Source organism: Ornithorhynchus anatinus, chromosome 1, assembly GCF_004115215.2.
Source record: "Ornithorhynchus anatinus isolate Pmale09 chromosome 1, mOrnAna1.pri.v4, whole genome shotgun sequence".
Classification (NCBI taxonomy): Eukaryota; Metazoa; Chordata; class Mammalia; order Monotremata; family Ornithorhynchidae; genus Ornithorhynchus; species Ornithorhynchus anatinus.
The window spans coordinates 179,055,685-179,075,201 of NC_041728.1; the positions used below are offsets into that span (position 1 = coordinate 179,055,685).

General features: G+C 58.8%; 1 protein-coding gene across 1 annotated transcript in view; it reads left to right on the forward strand.

Moving 5' to 3' along the window:
• The window catches only part of IGFBP2 (insulin like growth factor binding protein 2), an 80,409-nt gene that overhangs the window by 26,465 nt on the left and 34,427 nt on the right, over nucleotides 1-19,517 (forward strand). Inside the window, exon 2 of the mRNA XM_029063014.1 lies at nucleotides 11,247-11,594. Within this exon, the coding sequence (XP_028918847.1) occupies nucleotides 11,247-11,594 (348 nt within the window). The remainder of the gene's footprint in view (nucleotides 1-11,246; nucleotides 11,595-19,517) is intronic.

A 19,517-nucleotide genomic window follows, 5' to 3' on the forward strand; every position in this document is an offset into this window, starting at 1 on the left:
GGTGGGCGCGGAGAGGAGGAGGGGTGAACACTGATGAAGTAGGGCAGGGGGTTGAAAGGGGCCGGTGGGGGTCCTGGGCTGTTGGTGGGGGCTGGTGGAGCTGGTGGGGGTGGGGGGCAGTTAATAATAATAATAATATAACTGTCGGTATTGTTAACACTTGCTATGTGGCCAGGTACTGTTCTAAGTGCTGGTGTAGCTATAAGCAAATTGAGTTTGGAAACAGTCCCCGTCCCATGCAGGACTCCCAGTCTTCATCCCCATTTTACAGATGAGGGTAAACTGAGGAACAGAGAAGGGAAGTGACTTGTCCAAAGTCACACAGCAGACAAGTGGCAGAGCCAGGGCTAGAACCCAGGGCCTTGTGATTCCGAGACCTGTGCTGAATCCACTTGACCATGCTGCTTCTCCATCAGTTGCTGGAGACTGGTGGGGCGGGGGCTGTTGGTGGGGGCCGGTGGGATCTGGGGAAAAGGAGAAGACCCTTTGAGGTTTCCCATCCTCAGTGGGTGAGCAGGGGGTGGCTGGGAGGGGGTAGCTTTTCTGCCTTTATTTGTGTAGTTTTGGTTTCCACAAGGAGCTGGAGGGAGCCTCTCTTTTTGGCTCCAGGATGGGAAATAACTGTGGGCCGAGGTCACTGGGGCGGATTCCACTGCCCACCAGGAGGCAGCCGGACCAGCAGGAGGAGGAGGGGAGTGGGTAGAAGGAGGAGGAGCGGGAAGAGGAGGAGAAGAGGGAATAGAAGGAGGAGGAGGAGAAGAGGGGATAGAAGGAGGAGGAAGGGGGGTAGAAGGAGGAGGAAGAGGAGAAGAGGGATATGAGGAGGAGGAGGAGGAGGAGAGGCAGGTAGTAAGGAGGAGGAGCGGGAAGAGGAGGAGAAGAGGGAATAGAAGAAGGAGGAGAAGAGGGGGTAGAGGAGGATGAAGAGGAGGGGGTAGAAGGAGGAGGAGGAGGAGGAGGAAGAGGAGCACCAGGATCAGGAGGAGGGGACAGGAGGAGATGAGAGGGTAGAAGGAGAGGAGGAGGAGGAGCACTGGGAGCAGGAGGACAGAGCGGAAGGATGGAGCAAGAGGAGGAGGAGGAGGAAGTAGGAGGAGGAGGAGGAGAGAAGTAGAAGGAAAAGAAGAAGGAGGAGGAGGAGGAGGAGGAGGAGAGAGGGTAGAAGGAGGAAGAGGAAGAGGGGAAAGAAAATGAAGGGGAAAAGAGGAGGAGGAGAGAAGTGGAGGAAAATTAGGAGGAGGACGAGGAGGAAATAGAGCAAGAATAGGAAGAGGACAAAAAAAATAGGAGGAAGAAGAGAAAGCAAGCAAGGGGAGAAGCTTAGTGCCAGCCAGCCTAAAGAACCAGGTGCTTTTATCCTGGAAAAGACTGTAAACTCCTTGTGGCCAGGGAATATGTCTGTTTCTTGTTCTAGTGTACTCTCCCAAGCACTTAGTCCAGTGCTTGGCACATAGTAAGTGCTCGATAAATTCTATTGAATAAAGGAGAAGAGCTGGGGGAGGGAGCATGTGGGTGTAGTGTGTGTTGGGGGGTGGGGGCCTGGCCAGAGCCCCCACCCAGGCACCCAGAGCAGGACAGTAAGTGCTTAATTCATTCATTCATTCCTATTTTTTGAGCACTTACTGTGTGTAGAGCACTGTACTAAGTGCTTGGAATAAATATCACTGATTGGTTGATAAGAGCCAGGCTTGGGTGTCAGAGGTCATGGGTTCGACTCCCAGCTCTGCACTTTGTCAGCTGTGTGACTATGGGCAAGTCACTTCACTTCTCTGTGCCTCAGTTAACCTCATCTGTAAAATGGAGATTAACCCGTGAGCCTCAGGTGGGACAACCTGATTCCCCTGTATCTCCCCCAGCACTTAGAACAGTGCTCTGCACATAGTAAGCGCTTAACAAATACCAACATTATAATTACTGAAGGCCCATCTCCTTCAAGAAGCCTTCCCTGACTGCGCCCTCCTCACCTCTTCTCTCACTCTCTTCTGCGCTGCTTCTTACTTGCTCCTCCATTCATCCTCCCTCCCATCCCCACAGTACATATGTATAGATCTTTCATGTATTTATTTATTTCTTTTAAACGTCTGCCACCTCCTCTAGACTGTGAGCTCGTCATGGGCAGGAATGAATCTGTTGGTTGTTATGTTGAACTTTATTGTTATATTGGACTCTCCCAAGCGCTTAGTCCAGTAATTTGGGTCAGCACTCAATAAAGAAGATTGAATGAATGATGAATGAATGAATGGTTGCAGGGCTTCTAGAAATGTTCCAAGTCCAGTCCTCCCACTTATCCCACTGCCCTTCACCAAGATTTCCCTCCCACCAAGAGCTGATGGGGGGGCTCCTCCAGCTCTGCCCTCCCTCGTCTCCCCCCAACCCCTCCTGCTAGGAAGAGGGCTCCCAGGCTGGACCCAGGTCCTCTGAGCCTGTCGGAGCCCCTCCCACCTCCATCTCCCCCCTTTAGCTCCCTTCTATTCTCCATCTACACCCACTCCCTTAGAGAACTCATCCGCTCCCGTGGCTTCAATTAAGAGGTCATGGGTTCTAATCCCGACTCTGCCGCTTGTCAACTGCATGACCCTGAGCAGGTCACTTAACTTCTCTGTGCCTCAGTTCCCTCATCTGTAAAATGGGGATGAAGACTGTGAGCCCAACGTGGGACCCCCTGATTACCTCGTGTCTACCCCAGCGCTTAGACCAGTGCTTGGCACATAGTAAACGCTTAACAAATACCCAACATTATTATTTATTATTATTCGTGGATGATTCCCGAATCTCTCCCACCCTACCTCTCTCCCTCTCTGCAGTCTCGCATTTCCTCCTGCCTTCAAGACACCTCTATTTGGATATCCTCCGGTCACCCCAAGCATAACATGTCCGAAACAGACTCCTCGTCTTCCCACCCAAACCCTGTCCTCCCTCTAATTTCCCCCTCACTGTAGACAGCACCGCCGTCCACACCTGTCTCACAGGCCCTTAATCGTGGAAAGCCCGAGTGGTCAGACGGAAAGAGCACAGGCCTGGGAGTCAGAGGACCCAGGGTTCTAATCCTGGCTGTGCCACTTCTCTGCTCTGTGACTTTGGGCCAGTCACTTAAGGTCTCTCATCTCTCTGCTTCCTCATCTGTAAAATGGGGATTTAATTCACTCAGTCGTATTTATCCTACTCCCTTTGATTTAGACTGTGGGACAGAGACTGTGTCCAACCTGATTAGCTTGTAATTCTCCCAGAGCTTAGTATGGAGCACGAATAATAGAAAGCACTTAACGAGTACCATAATTATTATTTTTATTATTCTTGACTCATCTCTCTCCTTCAACCCGCATTTTTAGTCTGTCACCAGCTCACCATCGATGGTATTTACCGAACGCTTACCATGTGCAGAGCACCGTACCACATGCTTAAATCCTGTCGGTTCTTCCTTCACAGTAGCTCTAAAATCCACCCTTTCCTCTCCATTCAAACTGCTTCCATGCTGGTCCAAGCATTAATTCGTTCATTCAATAGTATTTATTGAGCACTTACTACGTGCAGAGCACTGTACTAAGCGCTTGGAATGTACAAATCCGTAACAGATAGAGACAGTCCCTGCCCTTTGACGGGCTTACAGTCTAATCGGGGGAGACAGACAGACAAGATCCTGTCTCCACTGCTGCATCTGTCACCTCACTGACCTCCCTGCCTCTGGTCTTCACTTCACTTCTCGGTGCCTCAGTTTCCTTATCTGTAAAATGAGATGGAGCCTGTTAGCCCCAAGTGGGATGAGGACTGTGCCCCACCTGATGTTCTTGTATCTACTCCAACACTTAGTTCAGTGCCTGGCACTTAGTTAGATATTAACTCTCTAGACTGTAAACTTGTTGTGAGCAGGGAATGTGTCTACCAACTGTTATATTCTTATATTGTGCCCTCCCAAGCGCTTAGTCCAGCGCTCTGCATACAGTCAGTGCTCAATAGATATGACTGATTGAATAACAAATATCATTTAAAAAAATTACCAAGAAAATACTGGTGCTTTGTCCTCAGTGCTCAATAAATACCACTGGTTGACTGACTTGGAAGCCAGGTGATCCAGCAGAAAGCACTTGGCTTGTGAAGACTTCAATCTCGTTGGAGGAGACCTCGGCCCCGGCCCTGCCTGGCTGTGTGACCTTGGGTAAGTCACTTTACTTTTCCGAGCTTCAGCTCCCTCTCCTGTAAAATGGGGATGATGCTACCAGCCTCTCCTACCCATGGGGATAACTATGAGAGAATGAGCTTTGGAAAATGAGAAAGGGCAATTTGAATTTGATGATTTCTGGGATGCAGGATCCTGGGACTGAAAGGGGTTCATGCAGTGGTGTTTCTTGAGTCGTCCTGCATGCTGTAGGAAGGTCTGGGGAGCATGTAATCAATCAGTCAGTGGGATTTATTGAGTGCTTACCGAGTGCAGAGCACTGGACCAAGTGCCATGGAAGAGTATAGTCCAACAGAGTGGGCAGATATGTTTCCCTGCCCACAAGACGCTCACAGTCTAGAAAGAGGAAACGACCATTAATATAAGTCAATAAATTACAGATCATTCAATCTCTCGATCGATTGCATTTATTGAGAGCTTACTTTGCGCAGAAACGACACAAGAGAATTAACAGACACATGGCGTTGGTTGTGGTTAGAGCAGGGGCCTGGGAGTCAGAAGGTCATGGGTTTTAATCCCAGCTCTGCCACTTGCCTGCTGGGTGACCTTGGGCAAGTCACTTGACTTCTCTGGGCCTCGGTTACCTTGTCTGTGAAATGGGGATGGAAACCGTGAGCCCCAGGTGGGACAGGGACTGTGTCCAACCCGATTTGCTTGTAGCCACCCCAGCGCTTAGTACAGTGCCTGGCACATAGTAAGTGCTTAACAAATACCATCATTATTAGTATTATAACTGCTGTGGGGGGCTGTGGGGGCTGATTAAAAGATCCAAGTGCGAGAGTGACAAAGGAGGGTTTGAAAAAGGGGGGGGTCTTCCCTTTTAGGGGCTTTTCCAGTGGGATAACAGGACAGAGGTGGGGGCAGGGGGTGGGGGGGGTGGGGGGGGGTGTCTTCGCAAGCTATCCTTTGACAGACTGCAGGGGAGGAGAGTCAAACTGCCTGGAATTGGGGAGAGGGGGAAGGGTTATTTGGCTGGAAGGGGGGTAGGGGGAGGGGGGCAGAGAAGGGAATTTCACTGACTAGTGACCCCAAGGCAGGGGAGGGAAGGGCGGAGGCTGGTAGGCCTCAGGCAAGGGGTCTTTGTTTGCTTCCTTCCCTGAGACCCTGAGAGGTAATTAAGTAGGCACCCCTGGGGGGGGGGGGGGTTTGGGAGGGAGGCCAAAAAACGGGGGAGGCGGCCCTCTCGGCAAACCAAAGGGGAACCGTGTCATGGGTGGAGGTGGGGAGAGTCGGTAGAAACCAGAGGAGGGAGGGGGATCCCAGAGGTTGGTCTTTCCGCCCGGGGTGAAGGGGACCTGGGGGGCTACAGCTGAGCTAGGGGGTGGGGGCTGTAGTTGAGCTGTGGACTGTAACTGGGCTGGGGGTGCGGTAGTTAAGTGGGGGGCTGGAGCTGAACTAGAGCTGAAGTTGAGCTGGGGGTGCTGAAGTTGAGTGGGGAGCTGGGGTTGACCTGGGGGGGGGCTGTAGCTGAGTGGGGGGCTATAGTTAAGCTGGGGAGGCTGTAGTTGAGCTGTGGGCTGTAGCTAGGTTGGGGTGACTGTAGTTGAGCTGGGGGTGCTGTAGCCGGGTTGGGGGGCTGTAATTAAGTGGGGGGCTGGAGCTGAGCTAAGGCTGGAGTTGAGCTGGGGGGGCTGTAGCCGAGTTGGAGGGCTGTAATTAAGTGGGGGGCTGGAGCTGAGCTAGGGTTGGAGTTGAGCTGGGGGGGCTGGAGTTGAGTGGGGGGCTGGAGCTGAGGTGAGGGGGCTGTAGTTGAGCAGGGGGGTGTAGTTGAGCTGGGGGGGGCTGTAGCTGGTCTGGGGGCGCTGTAGTTAAGTGGGGAGCTGGAGCTGAGCTAGGGCTGGAGTTGACCTGGCGGGGGGGGGGTGGAGTTAAGTGGGGGGCTGGAGTTGACCTGTGGGGAAGGGCTGTAACTGAGTCGGGGGCTATGGTTGAGTTGGGGGTGCTGGAGTTGAGCTGTGGGCTGTAGCTGGGCTGGGGGGCTGTAGCTGAGTGGGGGGATGGAGCTGACCTGTGAGGGGGTGGCTGTAGCTGAGATGGGGGACTGTAGTTGAGTGGGGGGCTATAGTTGAGTTGGGGGGGGGCTGTAGTTGAGCTGGGGGCTGTAGCTGGGCTGGGGACTGTAGTTAACTGGAGGCTGAAGCTGAGCTAGAGCTGGAGTTGAGCTGGGGGACTGTAGTTGAGTGGGAGATTGGAGCTGAGGTGGGGGGGCTGTAGCTGAGCTGGGGCGCTGTAGTTGAGCTGGGGGGGCTGTAGCTGGGCTGGGGGGCTGAAGCTGAGCTAGGGCTGGAGTTGAGTTGGTGGGGTTGCAGTTGAGCTTGGGGGGGCTGTAGTGGGGGGCTGTAGATGAATTCATTCATTCATTCAATAGTATTTATTGAGCGCTTACTATGTGCAGAGCACTGGACTAAGCGCTTGGGATGAACAAGTCGGCAACAGATAGAGACGGTCCCTGCCGTTTGAAGGGCTCACGGTCTGATTGGGGAAGATGGACGGACGAGAACGATGGCGATAGAGTCGAGGGGAAGAACATCTCGTAAAAACAATGGCGACTAAATAGAATCGAGGCGATATACAATTCATTAACAAAATAAATAGGGTAATGGAAATATATACAGTTGAGCGGACGAGTACGGTGCTGTGGGGATGGGAAGGGAGAGGTGGAGGAGCGGAGGGAAAAGGGGAAAAAGAGGGTTTAGCTGCGGAGAGGTAAAGGGGGGGTGGCAGAGGGAGAAGAGGAGCTCGGTCTGGGAAGGCCTCTCGGAGGAGGTGAGTTTTAAGTAGGGTTTTGAAGAGGGGAAGAGAATCAGTTTGGCGGAGGTGAGGAGGGAGGGCGTTCCAGGACCAAGGGAAGACGTGGCCCGGGGGTCGATGAACTAGGGCTGGAGTTGAACTGGGGGGCTGTAGTTGAGTGGGAGACTGGAGTTGAGGTGGGGGGTCTGTAGCTGAGCTGGGGGTGTTGTAGTTGAGCTGTGGGCTGTAGCTGGGCTGGGGGGGCTGTAGTTGAGTGGGGGGCTGGAGCTGAGCTAGGGCTGGAGTTGAGCTGGGGGGCTGGAGTTAAGTGGGAGGCTGGAGCTGACCTGTTGTGGTGGGTGGCTATGGCTGAGTTTGGGATTGTAGTTGAGTGGGAGGCTATAGTTGGGGGGGGGGCTGGAGTTGAGCTGTGGGCAGTAGCTGGGCTGGGGGCTATAGTTAAGTGGGGAGCTGAAGCCGAGCTAGGGCTGGAGTTGAGCTGGGGGGCTGTAGTTGAGTAGGAGGCTGGAGCTGAGCTGGGGGGTGCTGGAGCTGAGCTGGGGGGCTGCAGTTAAGTGGGGAGCTGGAGCTGAGCTAGTGTTGGAGTTGACCTGGGGGGCTGTAGTTCAGTGGGGAGCTGGAGCTGAGCTAGGGCTAGAGTTGAGTGGGAAGCTGGAGCTGAGGTGGGGGTGCTGTAGCTGGGCTGGGGGGCTATAGTTAAGTGGGGAGCTGGAGCTAAGCTAGGGCTGGAGTTGACCTGGGGGGCTGTAGCCGGGCTGGGGGGCTGTAGTTAAGTGGGGGGCTGGAGCTGAGCTAGGGCTGGAGTTGAGCTGGGGAGCTGTAGTTGAGAGGGGGGCTAGAGCTGAAGGGGTTGTAGCTGAGCTGGGGGGGCTGTAATTGAGCTGTGGGCTGTAGCTGGGCTGGGGGGCTGTAGTTGAGTTGGGGGTCTGGAGCTGAACCAGGGATGGAGTTGAGCTGGAGGTCTGGAGCAGAGCTGGGGGAGGGGGGCCTGAAGCTGAGCTGGAGGGCAGAGCTGCTGAAGTGGGCTTTTATGGGGCTGGGGGAGGGGGTGGCGAGACCCAGGGAGAATGACTGGAATTACCCAGCCGGGGGAGATTGCCCTTGGGCGACCTTGGAACCCCCCCCCCAAAAAAAAACAACCCCCAAAAACCCATACAACATAATGACAGGATGTACCGTGGCTCTGGGGGGGAGGGAGGGGTGGACCGATGACCCCTGTCTAGGCACAGTGGGGGTTTATTCATTCATTCATTCATTCAATCGGATTTATTGAGCGCTTACTGTATGCAGAGCACTGTACTAAGCGCTTAGAAAATACAGCACAGCAATGAAGAGAGACAATCCCTGCCCACAGCGGGCTTACAGTCTGTATTCAGACACCACCTTCCCTTGAAACCACCTAAGACGAGGGCTGCGTGGATGGTGACCTCCTCTGCCAGCCCCATCCCTGCCAGATGCAGGGTGTTTGGGGTACGTGGGAGACGGGAGAGGCGAAAGAGGGAGTGGATGTTTTGTTGGGGTTTGACAAGGTGGGTGGGTGGGGAGAGAAGCCTTCTTATTCCATCCCACCTGACCTGAATCCTCCCGTCCTCCACCCAAACGGGAGGTGGATACTGGGGTGGAGGAGAGAGGAGCGAGGGGGTAACGGGGGTATTGGGAACAGGGGGTGCAGTGAACTGGGGCTCTTTGGGGGTCGATGGTGGTGGCTGTAGTGGGGAGGAAGAATGGGAGGAGGGAGGAAGAAGGGGAGGGGGCCGGAGGGAGAGGAGAAAGAGGAGGAGGAAGATGAGGAGGAGGAGGAAGAGGAAGAGAAGAAGGTAGGCGCCCAAACCAGAAGGAGGACCCTTTCTTTAAGAGAGCATTCAGCCTAGAGTCTTTCTTTCCCTGCTCAAACACTCTCATCAATCAATCAACAGTATTTATTGAGCGCTTCCTACCCGCAGAGTACTACTAATAATAATAATAATGTTGGTACTTGTTAAGCGCTTACTATGTGCCGAGCACTGTTCTAAGCGCTGGGGTAGACATAGGGGAATCAGGTTGTCCCACGTGGGGCTCACAGTCTTAATCCCCATTTTACAGATGAGGGAACTGAGGCACAGAGAAGTTAAGTGACTTGCCCACAGTCACACAGCCGACAAGTGGCAGAGCTGGGATTCGAACTCATGAGCCCTGACTCCAAAGCCCGTGCTCTTTCCACTGAGCCACGCTGGATGGTATCTGTTAAGCACTTCCTATGTGCCAAGCACTGTTCAATATAACAGAATTAGAAGATGCGTTGCCTGCTCATAACAAGCTCACTCTAGATCAGTTGGTAAATAATAGTCCTTAAACCTTACATATCATCATCGTCATCGTCATAATAATAGTGATGGTATTTGTTAAGTGCTTACTATGTGCCAAGCCCTGTGGAAATTACAAGGTAATCAGGTTGTCCCGCGTGAGGCTTACATTTAGTGTGAGAGCACGGTGGGTAAGTTGGAAATGCTTCAAGAAGCAGCAGCATGGCCTTGTGGATAGAGCTCCGTCCTGGGAATAGGAAGGATCTGGGTTCTAATTCTGACCTCTCCACTTGTCTGCTGTGAGACCTTAGGCAGGTCACTCCACTTCTCTGGGCCTCCGTTACCTCATCTGAAAAATGGGGGTTAAGATTGTGAGCCCCAAGGTGAACAAGGACTGTGTACGAGCTGATAAACTTGTATCTAGCCCAGTCCTTGGTACGATGCCTGGCATTTTCATTCATTCATTCATTCATTCAATCGTATTTATTGAGCGCTTACTGTGTGCAGAGCACTGTACAATTCAGCGACAAACAGAGACAAACCCTACTCGCAATGGGCTCACAGTCTAGAAGGGGGGCACACAGTAAGCGCTTGATAAACACCATGAAAAAGAAGGAGGAGGAGCTGGTAAAGGGGAAGGAAAAAAAAGAAACTGGGGAAGGGTGATGAGGAAAGGGGGGAGGAGGAGGAAGAAGAGGAAAAAGAGGAGAAAGAGAAAGGAAAGCAAGAGAGGGAAGAAAAGCAGGGAGAAGAAGGAGGGGAGGAAGAAGAGGAGGGGAATAGGAGGAAGAGGGGAAAGGAGGAGGGGTGGGAGGAGGGGTGGGAGGAGGGTTGGGAGGAGGAGGAGGAGGAGGAGGAAGAGGAGGAGATGTAGCAGCATGGCTCAGTGGAAAGAGCATGGGTTTGGGAGTCAGAGGTCATGGGTTTGATACCCAGCTCTGCCACTTGTCAGCTGTGTGACTGTGGGCAAGTCACTTAACTTCTCTGTGCCTCAGTTCCCTCATCTGTAAAATGGGGATTAAGACTGAGAGCCTCACGAGGGACAATCTGATTACCCTGTATCTATCCCACTGCTTAGAACAGTGTTCTGCACATAGTAAGTGCTTAACAAATACCAACATTATTATTATTATTAAGAGGAGAGATGGGAGGAGGGTAGGGAGGAGGAGGAGGAAGAAGAGAAGAGGAGGGGGGAAAGGAGGAAGGGAGGGAGATGAGGAGGAGGAAGGTTGAGAGGAGAAGAAGAGAAGGAGGGGGAAAGAGGAGGAAGGGATGGGCAGGAGGAGGGTTGAGAGGAGGAGGAGGAGGAGGAGGAGGAGGGGTGGGAGAAGGGTTGGGAAGGGGAGGAGGAGGAAGGGAGGGGGGAGGGTTTGGAGAAGGAGGAGGGAAGGGGAGGAGGGGGAAAGAAGAAGGCAGGGGAGGAGGAGGGATTGGAGGCGGGGTGGAAAGGGGAGGAGGAGGAAGAGGAGGAGGAGGAGGAGGAGGAGGAAGAGGAGGAAGAGGAGGAGGAAAAGTGGGGGGAGGGTTGGAAGGGGGGGAGGAGGAAGGGTGGGAGGAGGGTTGAGAGGAGGAGGAGGAAAAGTAGGAGGAGGAGGAGGAGGAGGAGGAGGAAAGGGAGGAGGGGAAGAGGAGGAAAGGATGGGGAGGAGGGGGGTTGAGAGGAGGAGGAGGAGGAGGAGGGCTGGGAAGGGGAGGAGGAGAGAGGGGGAGGAGGGGCGGGGGGAGGGTCGCGAAGGGGAGGAGGAGGAAGAGGAGGGGGCGGGGGCTTCGGTGGGGCTCCAGCGGTGGCCACCTGCCCCACCCCGCCGGGCCCCGGCAGAACGGGCCAACATGCCGGCCCGGCCGTCTGGGTCCGTGGCGCCGCGGCCGGCCGGCCCCCGCCCGCCCTCCTCGGCCCCCGGGGTCGGGGGGTCCCCCGGGGCCGGCGCCCCTCCGCCGGCCCTGCCCCTGCCCCTGCCCCTGCCGCTGCCCCTGCCCCTGCCGCTGCCCCTGCCCCTGCCGCTCCTGCTAATGCTGCTGCTGCTGCTGCTGCTGCTGAGCGCCCCGGGCCGCGGGGCCGTGCTGGCCGACCTGCTCTTCCGCTGCCCCCCCGTGCGGCCCGGACCGGCTGGCCGCCTGCGCCACGCCCACGCCACCGCCCCCCGCCGCCGCCGCCGCCGCCGGGGAGCCCTCCGGCCTGCGCCGAGCTGGTGCGGCGAGCCCGGCTGCGGCTGCTGCCCGGTCTGCGCCCGGCTGGAGGGCGAGGCGTGCGGGGGTCTACACCCCGCGCTGCGCCCACGGGCTGCCGCTGCTAACCCGCGCCCCGGCGCAGACCCCTGCCCCTCCAACGCCCTCGTCACGGCAGAGGCACTGCGCCCCCGCCAGACACGCCCGGAGGCCCGCCACAGGTACCCGGACCCCCGACGCCCCCTGCCCCCCGGCCCAAGCCCCGACGCCCCTGCACCCCGGGCCCAGGCCCGACGCCCCCTGCACCCCGGCCACCCCCGACGCCCGCCCTGACCCCGGGCCACCCCGACGCCCCTGCACCCCCGGGCCCAAGCCCCGACGCCCCTGCACCCGGGCCACCCCCGACGCCCCCTGCACCCCCGGGCCCAAGCCCCGACGCCCCTCACCCTCCGGGCCACCCCCGACGCCCCCTGCACCCCCGGGCCCAAGCCCCGACGCCCCCTGCACCCCCGGGGCCCAAGCCCCGACGCCCCCTGCACCCCCGACGCCCCCTGCACCCCCGGCCACCCCCGACGCCCCCGTGCACCCCCGGGCCCAAGCCCCGGCCCGAGCCCACGTCGGGGAGGCGAGGGACGCGAGCGCGGGAGGACACCCAGTCTTTATTGAGCGCTCGCTCTCTGCACAGCACTGTACTGAGCGCTTGCAATGGACGGTTCGGCCACAAGGGACCGTCCCCGCCTCGACGGGCTTACAGCTAGTCGGGGGAGGCAGACGGACAAGAACAACTTAATCAATCGGCCGGACAATCGCTGTGCGCAGGACCCAGCGTTTAGTGGAGGGGGGGCTCCGGAGGCTACCCCCAGCCAAGGGCCAAGGGAGGGTACCCCTAGGCCCCCACTCTGGACGGCCTCCCCGCCCGTGGCCGAGGGGCAAGACGGAGGACGTGGGTTCGGATTCCGTCGCTCGCCTGCTGGGGGACCTGGGGCGAGAGACTTCACCTCCCCGGCCTCGTTGGCTCAGATGGAAAATGGGGATGGGGAATGTGAGCTTCACGTGGGACAGTTCGGATCTACTTCGGCGCTTAGAACGGTGCTTCGCACATAGGAAGCGCTGAACGAATATTGTTATTCTTATCCCGAGGCAAGGGCTCCGGAGGGCACCCCGAGGCCGAGCAAAGAGTCTGGAGGGCACCCCCGAGGCCGGGCAAGGGGTCTGGAGGGCACCCCCAGGCCGGGCAAGGGGTCTGGAGGGCACCTCCGAGGCAGGGCAAGGGGTCTGGAGGGTACCCCGAGACCGGGCAAGGGCTCCGGAGGGCGCCCCGAGGCCGGGCAAGGGGTCTGGAGGGCACCCCGGAGGCCGGGCAAGGGGTCTGGAGGGCACCTCCAGGCCGGGCAAGGGGTCTGGAGGGTACCCCGAGACCGGGCAAGGGCTCCGGAGGGCACCCCGAGACCGGGCAAGGGCTCCGGAGGGCACCCCGAGGCCGGGCAAAGGATCTGGAGGGCACCCCCGAAGCCGGGCAAGGGGTCTGAAGGGTATCCCGAGGCCGGGGAGACCCTCGCTGATGGCCTTTTCCCAATTTGGCGCTGGAGGTGGGGGGGTCTTTGGGGCGAGGAACCGGGCTAAACCGTCGGGACGGGGAACCCCGACTTTATGGAGGGGCAGAGGTGGGGGGGGGAGGCACCCTCCTCGTCCGGACGGACCCCCGGCTGACCGCGGCTCGGAGAGAGCCCTGGCCGGAAAGCCAGGTGTTCAGGTCTGCGGGTTTGCAGAGAGATCTCTGCTCCCTCGCAGGGTGGAGAGACGAAGGGGGGAGATTCCTCTTTGGAGGACGAAGGGGCAGGCGGGGACACTCGCCTAGTCCCCTTGGACCCGTTCTTGGGGGCCTTCGGGGGTCACCTCTCCGAATCACCATCTTTTCGGCCGGGAGCAGGTCCTTCGAGGAATTTCAGACCCACGGGGGTCTGAGCCTGCCTTTCTTTCCTTCTTTGCTTATTTCTTTTAACGCTAAAGTCTTCCTCTTCTTCTTCTGGTATTTGTTAAGTGCTTACTATGTACCGAGCACTGTTCTAAGCGCTGGAGTAGATAGAAGGTAATCGGGTCATCCCACGTGGGGTTCACAGTCTTCATCCCCATTTTCCAGACGAGGTAAATGAGGCCCCGAGAAGCGAAGCGGCTTGCCCAAGGTCACCCGGCAGACAAGTGGCGGGATTAGATCCCACGTCCTCTGTCTCCCAAGCCCGGTCTCTTTCCGCTAAGCCACGCTGCTTCTGCTCCAGTTTAGAGGAGGCGACGCTCCAGGAAATCCTCATTATTTTCTTCCTCTCTTGAATGCATCTGCCAAATCCACTTCCCCTGCCTCCTCCCGCATCTCCGCCGAGGATCAAGTTTTAAAACTTTTTTTTTTAAAATACGAAAAGAGGCTTGCCTTGAAAAAGAAAAATCTGGCTTTCCCTGGAAGCGCCCCACGCCCTCCTCGCCCGCTTTGTTTTCTATTTCTGCCGTTTCCCTCGCTCCGCCGAATTAGGGGTCAGAGGTGAAATAATATCTCCTCGCCGACTTCTTCCCCGACGACGCATCGCCACCCGGTTTGCCGAACCAGCCTCGGTCTCCCCCTCCACGGCCCCCGGCCTAGTAACCCTTCGGGGACTGGGCCCCGAACCCAAACTGGTCCCCGAATTGGGTTGGGGGCGTTGGAGGCGGGGTGGGGAGGGGTGTCCGGCCTCCCGGACGTCGACTGGACCGCTCCGAGGTGGCTGGTTTGGGGCCTGATTAGGCCTGTTGTTCTGCCCTCTGGGGATCCTCCCCCTCCCCACCAAGGTGACCCCCCGGCCCCACCCCGCATGCAGGAATGCCCCTGGGAAGGGGTGGGGGTGGGCGTCCCCATCTTTGCCTCGGTGGCCTCAGGCCCGGGTCCCTCGGTCCACCTGGCGAGGCCCGGGATGGGCCCGGTTTAGCCTAGGATGGACCCGGGTTAGGCCCCGGGGTGGACTCGGGATGGATCCAGGAGGGGGTCTCGGGAGAGATTCGGGATAAGGTCCCAAATAGACCCGGGATAGACCGAGGAATGAACTCGGGATAGAACTGGGAACGGACTCTGGATGGATCCAGGAGAATGGATTCGGGATAAGACCCTGGATGGATGCGGGATGCACCCGAGATAGGACCCGGGATAGGACCCGGGATGAGCCCAGGATGGACCCGAGATAGGATTCCGGATAGGACCCGAGATGGATTCGGGATAGGACTCGGGATGGAGCCGGGATGGATGGACTCGGGATAGGACCTGGGACGGACCCAGGACGAACCCGAGATAGGATTCGGGAAAAGACTCGGGATGGACTCGGGATAGAACCCAGAAGAGTTGAGCTCCGGGATGGATTCGGGGAGAGTCCGGAGTTGGGACCCAGGCATTCCAGGAGATGCGGGGCGGGCGCGGGAGTCGTTCCCTCTTCCTGCGGGTCCCCCACCCCCACCCCCTCCGACCCTCCCTCCTCCCACCCACCCCCTGCCCCCCTCCCGAGCAGGTTGCTGCAAGCATTTTAAAAATCCGGTGCCCGCCCCTTTCCTGGCAGCGGAGCCCATCCGTTGCTCTCGGCTCTTTTGTCTCCGAAATGAATTGGTTTCCAGGCCCCCCCCCCCGCCCGCCCCCTGCCCCAGGCCCCCCCCCCACCCGAGGGGCGCCCCTCCCCCACCGGGCCCTTCCATTCCCCTGCCTCTAGCCCTCTCCCCACTCCTGCCCATCCCGGGGCAGGGGCCGAGGCAGAGGGCAAACACGGGCGGGGCTTTCTTCTGGCCCGGTGGGGGCCCCGGGTGGGGGTGGGGCTGGGGCAGGGTCTCCCCAGTGGGGGTGGGAGAGGGGAAGCGGGGGGGGATGCCCATACAGTGGGGGAGGGGTTCACATCCTTGGGGGAGGGGAAGCGGGGGGACACATGGGGTAGGGGAGGGATGGGAGGTGCACGTGGGGGGGGGGAGGTGATAGGGGATGGGGGAGGGAAGTGGGGATGCATGGGGTGGGGGCGGGGGGGGTGCATAGGGGTAGGGGAAGGGGGACCAGGGGTGCATAGGGGGCGGGGGAGGGGAGTGGGGATGCATAGGGAGTGGGGGAAGTGGGCCGGGGGTGCATAGGGGTAGGGGAAGTGGGCCGGGGGTGCATAAGGGGTAGGGGAGCGGCGCCGGGGGTGCATAGGGGTAGGGGAAGGGGGCCGGGGTGCATAGGGGGTGGGGGAAGGGAGTGGGGGTGCATAGGGGATGGGGGCGGGGGGTGAATAGGGGTAGAGGAAGGGGGCCGAGGTGCACAGGGGGTGGGGGAGGGAAGTGGGGGTGCATAGGGGATAGGGGAGGGAAGTGGGAGTGCATAAGGGGTGGGGAAAGGGAAGTGGGGGGTCATGGGGGTGAGGGAGGGAAGTGGGGGTGCATAAGGGGTGAGGAAAGGGAAGTGGGGGTGCATAGGGGATGGGGGAGGGAAGTGGGAGTGCATAAGGGGTGGGGAAAGGGAAGAGGGGGGTCATGGGGGTGAGGGAGGGAAGTGGGGGTGCATAAGGGGTGAGGAAAGGGAAGGGGGGGCACGGGGGTGGGGGGGCCATAGGAGGTGGGGGAGGGAAGTGGGGGTGCATAAGGGATGGGGAGGGGTCAGCCTTGTCCGCTTGGCTGGCCAGGGCCATCTGAGGCCCGGGTCTCTCGGCCGGGTACAATGGTGGGGGGAGGGGAGGGGGCTCGGGCGGCCGCAGATAGAAAGGTGCCATAGAAATGCTAAGTAACCCAACGGCCCCCGACCCACAGTGAGGGCTGGGGGGGGGGGAGGGGAGGGAAGCTGATTTACAGCACAGCAGCCCTCGTTGGAAAAAGCGTCGGAGTTCTGGTGGGTAATGCCCGCTTTGCATGTCGTTTGGAATATATTTGCATACCAAGTTGGCATACATTTGTGGGCCTGGGCGCCCCGCCCCCGACTTGGGGGCTGAAGCAGGGGGTGGGGCGGGGGGCTTCCGCCTGCCTTCTCCTCTCTTCTCAAGTGCACGTCGGCCGGCCGTGGTGGCTGGGTGGGTGGTACCAGGGCCTGGGCAGGGTCCCCCTCCCACCCGGCCCCTCCTGGGCATCCCTCCGAGAAACTCCCCGAGCATCCCGCCCCCCAGCATTCATTCATTCCCAAGCATCCCGCTGAGCACTGTGCCCAAGCACGCCCCGAGCAGCCCCCTGAGCACTTCCCGAGCACCCCCTGAGCATCTATCTGAGCACCTACCCTAGCACCTCCCTGAGCATGCCACTGAGCACTGTGCCGAGCACCCCCGAACATCCCATTGAGCATCTCCTTGAGGACCCCCTGAATGATCTGCTGAACACCCTGCAGAGAAGCCCCCGAGCATCCCCCCGAGCACTCCTCGAGCATCCTTTCATTCCGTCGTATTTATTGAGAGCTTTACTGTGTGCAGAGCACTGTACTAAGCGCTTGGGAGAGGACGATAGAGCAAGAAACAGACACATTCCCTGCCTGCGACAAATACTGCTGAGCACTTCCCTGAGCAACCCCTCGGCGTCCTGCTGAGCCTCTCTCCAAACATGCCCCGAGCATACCGCTGAGCGTTTACTGAGCACCCCCTGAGCATCCTGCTGAGCAACTCCCAAGCTCCCCCCCCCCCAGCATTCTATTGAGCACCCCCTGAGCATCCCTTTGAGCACCTCCCTGCATAGGCGGCTGTCCCCCCCCTTGTAGACTGTGAGCCCATTGTGGGCATAGATTGTCTCTATTTGCTGCTGAATTGTACTTTCCAAGTGCTTAGTCCAGTGCTGTGCATACAGTAAGTGCTCAATAAATACGATTGAACGAACTGAATGAATGAGCACCCCCTGAGCATCCTGCTGAGCACCTCCCGGTGCACACTGGGCAGAGCATAGGGGGCCCAACCCCCACTGCCCTTAGCGACCCCCTGCAGGAGCCAGGGAGGGGAGTAAGGAAGAGAGGGGAGGGGGAGATGCCGCCTTCTGCCCCTCCAGGAGGTGGCGGTTATAAGGCCGAGCTCATTTACATATCATTTGCCTGCAGTTCGTTTTGTGTCAGGATGCCCAGAAATCTTTTCAGACCCCCGTCCCCTTCCCCCAATCCCAGGCTTCCAACCCCGGCGTCCGGGGCCCTGTCCTTGCCCCCTCCCTTGCCCCTTGCCGCCAGCCGGGACAACTTCCAGCTGGGAAACATAGGCCTCCCCTCCCCCCTGCCCCAGAGACTCAATTAGAAAAATACCATTTAGGTGATTGGGGATTGGAATGCTAAAAGAAAAAAAAGACTAATCCCTAAATGAGAAGGTTGGCAGAGCCATTTCATGAGGGAGGGATGAGAAACCCTGGGAGGTTTAGCTCCAGGGAAATGAGGTAAGGAGGGTTGGGGCCGGGGTTGGGGCTGGGGCCAGGCTGGGTTGGGGCTGGGCTCTGCTGGGCTGGGGCTGGGGTTGAGCTGGGGTCGGGCTAGGCTGGGGTCTAGCAGGTCTGAGGCTGGTCTGGGGCTGGTCCTGGGGTTGGAGTTGGGCTGAGGCTGGGCTAGGCTGGGGCCTAGCAGGTCTGGGGCTGGGCCTGGGCTCGGCTGGGCTGGGGCTGGGCTGAGACTGGGCGAGGCTGGGGCCTAGCAGGTCTAAGGCTGGTCTGGGGCTGGTCCTGGGGCTGGGGCTGGGCTAGGCTGGGGCCTAGCAGGTCTGAGATTGGACTGGGGCTGGTCTGGGGCTGGGGCTGGGCTCTGCTGGGCTGAGGCTGGGCTAGGCTGGGGCCTAGCAGGTCTGAGGTTGGACTGGGTCTGGTCTGGGGCTGGGCTCTGCTGGGCTGAGGCTGGGCTAGGCTGGGGCCTAGCAGGTCTAAGGCTGGTCTGGGGCTGGTCCTGGGGCTGGGGCTGGGCTGAGGCTGGGGCCTAGCAGGTCTGGGGCTGGGCCTGGCCTCGGCTGGGCTGCGGCTGGGCTGAGACTGGGCTGAGACTGGGCTAGGCTGGGGCTTAGTAGGTTTGAGGTTGGACTGGGGCTGGTCTGGGGCTGGGGCAGGGTGGGCTGAGGCTGGGCTGAGGCTGGGGCCTAGCAGGTCTGAGGTTGGACTGGGGCTGGGCTGGGGCTGGGGCTGGGCTCTGCTGGACTGGGGCTGGGCTGAGGCTGGACTAGATTGGGGCCTAGCAGGTCTGAGGCTGGTCTGGGGCTGGTCTTGGGGCTGGGGCTGGGCTGAGGCAGGGCTAGGCTGGGGCCTAGCAGGTCTGAGGTTGGACTGGGTCTGGGCTGGGGCTGGGGCTGGGCTCTGCTGGGCTGAGGCTGGGCTAGGCTGGGGTCTAGCAGGTCTGAAGCTGGTCTGGGGCGAGGGCTGGATTCTACTGGGCTGAGGCTGGGCTGAGACTGGGCTGGGCCGGGCTGGCGCTGGGGTCGGGCTAGGCTGGGGCCTAGCCGGTCTGAGGCTGGTCTGGGGCTGGGCTGGGCTGGGGCTGGGGCTGGGAGAGGCTGTCCTATCCTGTCCTGTGCTGAGACCCGTTGGGGAGACCCACTTTGACCCCTCACCCCCTTCCCCCAACCCACCCCCAGAGCTGAGGATCCAGAGTGTGGGTTTGGTGAGCTAACCATGGCCTAGTGGGTTAAGCCCGGGCCTGCTTGTCAGAAGGTCATGGAGTCTAATCCTGCCTCCTCCACTTGTCTGCAGTGTGACTTGGGGCAAGTCGCTTCACTTCTCTGGGCCTCAGTGACCTTATCAGTAAGGGACTGTGTCCAACTTGATTTGCTTGTATCCACCTCAGGGCTTAGTACGGTGCCTGGCACATAATAAGTGCTTAACAAATACCATTATTATTATTATTAATAAGCAGCCATATGAGCAAAGAAGCAGCATGGCCTAGAAAGAGACTCATTCTAATCCCGGGTCTGCCACTTGTCTGCTGGGTGACCTTGGGCAAGTCACTTCGCTTCTCTAAGCCTCAGTTTCCTCATCTGTAAAATGGGGATTGAGATCATGAGCCCCATGTGGGACAGGGACTGTGCCCAGCCCGATTTGCTTGTATCCACCCCAGCACTTAGTACGGTGCCTGGCACACTGTAAGCAGTTAACAATCACAATTATCATTCTTCTCTGTACCTCAGTTTAGTCATTTGTAAAATGGGAATTCCCTACTTGTTTTCCCCCCCTCCTTGACTTTAACC